Source organism: Capsicum annuum, chromosome 4, assembly GCF_002878395.1.
Source record: "Capsicum annuum cultivar UCD-10X-F1 chromosome 4, UCD10Xv1.1, whole genome shotgun sequence".
Taxonomy (NCBI): Eukaryota; Viridiplantae; Streptophyta; class Magnoliopsida; order Solanales; family Solanaceae; genus Capsicum; species Capsicum annuum.
The window spans coordinates 69617530-69626253 of record NC_061114.1 but is presented as its reverse complement, the minus strand read 5'-3'; the positions used below and the strand labels follow the sequence as shown (position 1 = coordinate 69626253).

The 8724-nt window shown below is 35.3% G+C and overlaps 1 protein-coding gene across 2 annotated transcripts; it reads left to right on the top strand.

Moving 5' to 3' along the window:
• Positions 1–251: 251 nt before the first annotated feature.
• Positions 252–7364, top strand: LOC107867997 (prohibitin-3, mitochondrial). 2 transcript variants are annotated; one of them, XR_001673521.2, is made up of 3 exons: positions 270–1285; positions 5027–5107; positions 7046–7364. XR_001673521.2 is itself a non-coding variant. In XM_016714531.2 (2 exons), the coding sequence occupies exon 1, from the start codon at positions 451–453 to the stop codon at positions 1279–1281; it is 831 nt and encodes a 276-aa protein (XP_016570017.1). In that variant the 5' UTR covers positions 252–450; the 3' UTR covers positions 1282–1285; positions 7046–7364. The 2 variants fall into 2 exon arrangements, 1 of the variants encoding a protein (XP_016570017.1); XM_016714531.2 differs by lacking the exon at positions 5027–5107 and having other exon boundaries at positions 252–1285.
• Positions 7365–8724: the final 1360 nt, after the last annotated feature.

The window sequence follows — 8724 nt, the reverse complement described above, 5'->3', positions numbered from 1 at the left end:
TTTTAACTCTTGCCCATAAAGCACATTCAAGACATTTTAAGACTGTGAACCTGCTCAAGTGATTTGTTGGTCTATGTTATTCACAAAAATTAAAATTTAAATTTGTTGTCCGTAAAACAAAAGTTATAACTATTGCTTATAAGACAAATATTGAAGATATATTAAAACGATGAATTTGCTCAATTATTCACAAATTCTGTCTTATAGATAAATTAAAACTTATTTATAGATAAATTAAAACTTATTTAGGAGGATAATAATTTAAAACCATTCGGCGATAATAATTCAAGACCTTTAACAAGCGTTTCCAACAAATCGAACCCCGTCTGATAAATTAGGATTTTACTTGCACAGCAATCCACGCTCTCCTCTCCAAAACCCTTGAGTCTTCTCTCTCTTAAACCCTAATCTAAAATCTCAGTCTCTCTGTTTTCTACATTGCAATCATTCATGGGTAGCCAAGCGGCAGTTTCGTTCCTGACCAACATCGCCCGTGCCGCTTTCACTCTCGGGATCGGCGGCGCAGTTGTCAATTCCTCCCTTTACACTGTCGACGGCGGCCAACGCGCCGTTCTCTTCGACCGTTTCCGTGGTGTCATTGACGACACAGTCGGTGAAGGCACTCACTTCTTGATCCCATGGCTTCAAAAACCCTTCATCTTTGATATCCGTACAAGGCCACACACTTTCTCCTCAATCTCCGGGACGAAAGATCTCCAAATGGTTAATCTCTCCCTCCGTATCCTCTCCCGTCCCGAAGTCTCTCGCCTTCCCGACATTTTCAAAACCCTAGGTACTGAATACGACGAAAAGGTTCTTCCTTCTATTGGAAATGAGGTGCTTAAAGCTGTTGTGGCTCAATTTAACGCTGATCAGCTTCTCACCGAGCGTCCACAGGTCTCTGCACTTGTACGTGAAAGCTTGGTTCGTCGTGCTAAGGATTTCAACATTGTGCTTGATGATGTGGCGATTACGCACTTGTCTTATGGAGCTGAGTTTTCTAAAGCTGTGGAGCAGAAGCAGGTGGCTCAGCAGGAGGCTGAGAGGTCGAAATTTGTGGTAATGAAAGCGGAGCAAGAGAGGAGGGCTGCAATTATTCGAGCTGAAGGAGAGAGCGAATCAGCTAAGCTGATTTCTGATGCTACCGCGGCTGCTGGAATGGGGTTGATTGAGCTTAGGAGGATTGAAGCTTCTAGAGAAGTTGCTGGGACTTTGGCTAAGACTCCTAATGTTGCTTACTTGCCAAAGACAGGGAATATGCTTCTTGGACTCAATCGTTGATTAGGTAATCCATTGACGAAAATGCTACTTTATTATGTGATCCATCCTTTTTGTATGGTTTGTAATTTTCAAGGATTAGTTTATTACCCTCTTTTATATTTAATCTGCACGTAAAATAATGTATTTACAGGGAAAATAAAATTTGATTTTAGAAAACTATAGGAAAATATGGTTGGTTTCACAAATTGCTATATAAATAAGTAATACATAAAATTATAAAAATTGCATTGGTAATACAAAAATGCTTTTTCAAATATCACTTTCTTTAGTTGGTCTGAAGTGGAAACAATTAGATATCATGGGATAGAAGGACTAATGAATTGGAAAATCAGGACACTTTACTTAAAAGTAGTGAAGCAGAGATAGGCATAGAGAGTAAATGAGGAGACTGGTCATATTTCAAAGACTGTGTGTTTTAAGACAATATATGTAGATGGATAGTTCATGATTTTACCATACTGAGGTAGCACTGCATGTTATTTCCTTTTTCCGTTTTGAGCGAGTCTTGGGGCTGGGTTGCCATAGTATTTTGACGTTGTGTAGTATCCTCTTGTATTCCAATATGCATACATGGACTTTGTCTATGGATAAGTAACCAGGACAAGTGTATGTGAGCATACTGAATAGGTAAACAGACCTTTTTCGCTTACTGTTGGTGTGATGAAGATTCGTGTGACGTGTACCATAGCTTGGGTAGGTAATAGTTGAAGATGATAAGGTTTCTGGTGCAGACAGGCTTATGGAATACTTACTCCGCGATACCGGAATTAGTTTTCCAGCATACAAACACCAAACAAGATCAGGTTGAGGACTTCTATTTTTGGCAGATAAGGTTAAAAGGGTGGAACTAGTGAAAGAGGGGTTTGGGGTGGCCGGGTGGGGGTCAGTGAGAATTGTTGTGAATGTGCCATGTTTAATATGTGGTGATTATTGAGAAGGTTGGGTGGTCATTGATAAACGTGCTCCTTACACTATGATTATTTCCATGAAGGAAAGAGATGGAAAATTTCTTTGATGATTAATTATTTGGGTTTTAGAAATGATGAAACATTAGATGGCACAACCTTGTATAATATGTTGAAAGGTAGTTGCTCCGGTTTCTCAAGGTTTTGGGATCAATGGGACATCTTACAAATGATATATACATCCTTCAAACATTAGGCCTTTGGCTCAAAAGGTCACGTGTATATTAGGACACATTATAGATTGTTTGTGTTCATATTTTCATTCCTTTTTATCTGGTTTTATGTTAATAAACATGCTTTATTTTAAACTTTATTTGTTCATAATTTCATTATAAAAGCTTTGACCTGATTCTTGGCTATAGGGAAATAATTCTAAATTAAATCCAGCTTGGAGGTCCCCTATTCTCAAACTTTTGAATTCCTTTCAAAGAGAATATCTTCCTTTTAAAAAATAAAAATATCGATAATACATTTCTAACCCCAAGAGACAATGGGTCATACAATTTGGCATGACAACCTTCAATTAAACGCATAAGGAATTGTTGTTTATTATTGACTTATGACCAATAGACGTAAGTTGGTCTTCTAATGGGCCCGAAATCCTTAGGATACTTGGTTTATTAGGCTGTCATGCTTACGACAAGGGAGTTGGTTCAGCTCTATCCTAGTTGTACTAAATGGTCTTTGAGGTGGGATTGCGAACCGGAGTGGACTACCACAGGCTAAGACGGTAAAAAGTGTCGGACCACCTGGCTAATGGTTTTAACGTCTCGAGAATTTTGGTTTTCTAGAAAAGGAAAAAACCGCAAAAAATGCGTAATATCTACTCCCTAGTGCAATCTATTTTTGACATTGGGCATAATTGGTATGTCATGAATGCAATGACAATGTAGATATAATTAAACATTTATTGAATAAATAACTAAACAATATAAAGAACATACACAATGAACAAAATATATAATGTAATATAAAACCTTGTAAAAGCTAAAAAGTCCTTGATTGAAAAAATGAACTCGTAATGGTTAGAACCTTTAATCCCCGGTAGAACCGCCATTCTGTCGCATCCAAATTTTCACAAGGCCCAACTTCGGGACTTAAAAATTAATTAATTAATTAGCTTAAAAAAATTATGACAATCGTCACCTAAGTTTAGAAAAATAGAAACTGGTTAATTGAAAGAAAAAACTTTTTAATCCACTAATCCAATTAGATTATAGGTAAGGGTTCAAGTTATTCTAATTGGGAGGTGTTAGGCACCCTTAAGAATCTACAAAGGTGGGTCCGACCGAACTTATTCTATTAATTAAGGAGGAAATAAAAAATCATATCCACAAGTATAATAAATAAATATAAAATATACGCAAAAAATAAAATAAAGCGTGAATAACAAAGACGCCCTACTAATTTGCCCATCGTTGAACAAAATGAATAAATACAATAAATAACTCAAAATAATTTCTGAATTTAAACTCGAGTGTCTTATTTAGGTCCGCATACATGTAAAAACACTTGGTAAAAGTGTTAGTGATAAATGAATATAAATCAAAAGAAATTATAAAAATAACAAATAAAAAGTAAAACCCATCTTATATACCTGGGAGGCCTTGAAAATCGATGAAGTTTAATACTTCAAATAAAATAATCAACTTAAAAAAAATCCGTCTTTTATAATGGGAAGGTCTCAAAAAGCATAGACAGTTTCTTCTTGGCCAAGTTTTGAAACTTGAATAAAATAATTAATCAAACTATTGAACTTCAAAATAAAATTCTTTTGTAACGGGGAGAGCTAAAAAATTTGATGGGGAGATTTTATCGGCCACGTGTTGAAAGTCCAAAAAATATGAAAATAGTGGTAAGAAATCTAGGTGGAGAAAACAATGTCAAACAAATAACCAACCAAGTAAAACAGATTAAAAATAGAATAAGAGAAACGAAAATAAAAAAAAGCAAAGTGATGGTATCACTGTAATAACCATGAGTTAGAAACTTCAAAATTCATCAATCACAAAATAATAAAATAGAAAAGTCATGAAAGAAAATAAAACATTATAGAAATTGCTAGAAGTAAACAATATCAAACATAAAAGTAAAAAGTGATCGGTGTTTGAACTCCTCCGTCCATATTTGAACACAGAGAAGTAGAACGAGAGAGAAAAGTACTACTAATAAAGTTAATAATATTAGTGAAAATCAAAGCAATAGCTAAAAGTAAATGGAGTAGTCACCAAATGAACTAACCACTTCTTCGGAGAAAGAGGAACGATGTAGTGGCGGTGATTTACTGGTTCATCAAATCATCGTCATCTTCAGCTAGACAGAGAATGTGTTTTCCTCGGAGGATTACAATGTTCAATCAGATCTAGAATTTGGGGTTTGTTGTTGGTTGTAATGATCCGTTCTTTTGTTACTAAATAAACCTATCAAAGAAACATGAGAACCTCTTTCACCCTAAGTTATAGGATCAATTCTTTAGTATGGAATTGCATTGAATATTACTAAGATCTTACAATATCCTTAACACAAAGTTAAGTTAAAGTTATTTTTACCGATTGAGTTTTGAGCTAAATTTAAACTTGGATCAACTTTAAATGAGTATATCTCCTAGAATACAAAGAGTTATAGGGCCAAATACCTATCAGATAGAATATCTTTGACTCTTAATTTCAAGGCATCCGGCAGTTTATAATCCGCCTTCGGAGAAAAATGTTATGACCACTTTATTGAATATAGTCTGGGCTGAGAAATTAATCGTTACAGTGGTAATTTATCCATTGCAGTGGTAGCAGACAAAATTTAAGGCTGGCTTTGTCGGGTTTCATCTCCAAAACTCAAATATTTTATTCCTAAGCCTTAGAGAGGTGAGTTGCTCATGGTTTGAGTAGTAGTTCTTCATTGAGGTAAGGTTTTTACTCCTTTTTAATATTACTTAATCCGTTCTATCATTTAAAATCATTAGAATCGGGAATTATGGTGAAATTCTTGTGGTTTAGAATCATAGGTTCATAGAATTATGGAGAAAACCAATGGGTATGAGTATTTCACCTAGAATTAATTTTAGATTATTAATTAATTATTCTTAGCTTGAATTAGTGACTCTAAAACATGAAATTTATGGTGGGCGACCTTGAATTAAATTAAAGGGAAAAAGGTCCAAAATACACGCAAACTTTAATGAAATTTGGTGTAACATGCTTGAACTTTGCAGGGGTTCTATGACCCTCCACCCCCACCCCCACCCCCACCCCCACCCCCGAACTATTTATTAGTGTATTTTAATGACGTTTATAAGCTAATAAATATATAAAATTTATTAATAAATAATTACATAAATAAAAGAGTTTAGTGTAAATAAATGTCAGTAAAATACACTAATAAATAGTCTAGGGAGCGTCATAATATGCTAATAAATAGAATAGGAGGTTCATAGGACCCCCACAAAGTTCATGCGTGTTATGATAAATTTCATCAAAGTTTGAACATATTTCAGACCATTTTTTCTCAATTAAATGGAATCTGTAGCCTTGAAATTCCATTAATGGAGATGGATTGAATATTATCATATTGAGTTGATTGTGAGAATTCATCCCCATTTCATACATATACATTCATGAGACACTGGTATAATTGAAAAACACTATTTTGAAAAAGAAATGGGACACTTTTATGAAAACCCTCTTCGTGAACATGAGTCAGAGAGGAGAGTTCAGATTGAGCTTGAGACTGAGATATGAGATAGAATAGATGGGTTGTGAACCCACATGGGTCCTACCTGGGAGCTGAAAGGTCGATCGGTGTATATGGAAAGTCATGCGATGACTTTCATTATTCATCCATCCACATTGCATTGCATTTGCACGCACATCTTGTTTGATTTTCCCTAGTTTTCTTGACTTGTGCTTAGTTTTAGTGAACATATATATGTATGTGTGTGTGTTTTCATATATAGCTGTGTTGTTTATATTTCAGTGTATATATATTAAAACTATTAATGGAGGTGGTGTGAGTTATCGTTTGAGACTTTTCTGCTTGCAGATGATGTACTCATAGTATATTTTACTTATCTTATTTTTTGCTTTGCTTAATCGGCTACTAATTACAAGTATCATATTCACTTCTACATTGCCCTTTTGGTTCAGATCCTAGTATGAGTCATGTTCTACTTCCTTAATTTTTCTTGGTATGTGCTAAACAAGATCTGCATCTGATTTGTCACATTTCATTAATCGTATTGTATCTTAAACCTCTATTGAATTAACGAGTTCCTCATAGAGATGAGAGATATTTTCACAGAATATGTGCCGAGTTCATTTTATACTTAATTATTGTATTTTAAGCCTCTTGCAGAAGTGCAAGGTAAGGCTGCACAGAATAAACAGCTTCTATGTTCTTATTCTAGGTTCTATTGGTGATCAAGATTTATTTACTTGGTCAGTGATTTTTTGGCTATAAATTGCTAAGAAATGTTTTGTTATTAGCTACTGGCTAGATCCTAAGAGTCCAACCAACGTTTGCTGAAATACGACCCAATCGTTTGATCTTGTTATGCGATTTGCTCTGAAGCACTGATTTGAGGTATTATTTGTCTGTTATATGATTAGCAATCTGACGCTATTGAAATCCTGCCTTAGATGATGACGTAATATAGTGATGCTTTTGTCGCTTCCTCAAATGTGCTCTGTTTTATTTGAATCTACCCGATCCTCTGGAAATTGTGTCCTTTATCTGGTGGAATAGTTTTTTTTTTTTTGCTTATTTCTTTGTTCAATGTTGATTGTGACTTTTTTGTTCCTTTCCAGGTGGTTTCTTTAACGGTGGTGCATTTTCTTGCTTTTCTGGGTAGCTTCGGTGGCTTCTTCTTACCAATCTGTTTTTCTGCCTCAAAGATTACAGCTTGATTCATCCTGAAATGTATGTCATATAGGATCGCATGACGAAAACCTGGAATATTGAGGATGTTTCTGTTTTGATTCTTTTCATGATTCACGTTACAGTTGTTTATTTAGACAATCCATTGATGTTTTACTCAGCTTGCTTCGTTTACTAACCTAGTTCAAATGATTGTCACGCAACAATTTTGAAGAAATCTAATGCAATCTCTTGCACTTGAATCTCCAATTAGTATTTTCTTGCTGTTTGTGTATCCACGCCTGAGGAAAACGAGCTAGGTAAACTTCATGCGATCATCCGGCTTAGTCAAGTCTGGTTTAGTTCTTTGGAATCTGCATGGTTTATATTAGCACACAGTTGACTATTTGTTTCAGCTAATTTTTTAGATAAAAAGGTTCATTTTTTCACAAATAAGGTTCAGTCGATAGGTAATGGAGAAAGAACAGAGTATGCAACTGACTGCCAGATTCGTCATTCTGGCCCTTGCTTCTCTTTCCGTGATTAATGCACTGATGTTTTCCACGGCTTGATGGATAATTTGATAAGCTGATGATTCTCTTTTGTGTTTTAATTTCGTGAAAATTACACAAAAAGATGTTTTTGTTCTCTATCATGACGAATCAATTGATTTATTTAATGTAGGCATTGCTCTTTCCTTTATCCTTGAATTTCTGAAGTGCGTGAATGCACAAATGACAATTGGTTTGGATTCATGGGGAAAGAGAACCCTTGCATTACCTTCACTTTCTACGAATTGTTGCCCAGATAAACTTTATTTCTTTTTGCCTTTTTATTTATTCACGTAATCTGTCTAGTGTGTGGTTGTAACTCTCCGAGACTACACCCTAGGCGTCACATTATATATGCGGAAGAAATTTGAAAATGCCATAAGGTTCTCAAAATATTGAAATAATAACTGAGTATGACTGATAATAACATCTGAAAACTGAATAACTGACTATGCTAGTCTGAAAGCCTCTAATTGTCTAAATATGGAGTAGATGGGACAAACTTCCAACTAACCCTAATTGAATAATTACTGAATTGCTGGAAATCTAAATTTGATATACTCCGTCCTCGAAATATGAGGACTCACCACTATAACTGCTGCCGATAGCCTGAGCTGCTAAGTACGGTCAAGAACCTGAGCGTCCGAACCTATGATATGAGATATCATAGCGCAAAAGAGAGAGTATGCGTCAGTACTTTGAATGTACTGGTATGCTAAGTGAGGTAAGGTTGATATACATGGGTTCATATGCATAAGATGATAACTGACTGAATGAACATCATAAAGTAACTGGATGAGAGTACATGCAATACTGCACATATAGGTATGCATCGTGTTTCTGAGATTATACTGAAATTGATTACTGAATTCTGATGGCTGAGTAATTGATAACTGATAGCCATGGTTCTGTAGAACTAACTGAGTTCTTTACTAAATACTGAGACTGAAACTATAAGTGTGGGAGTGTTCATCTGACCGACATACCCCGATATAGACTGATTTGGGGTCCAACCTGTGACCCCAGTTAGAAGGGTGTTTGCATCTTTCCACGGGATACTAACAATGTTATGTCAACCC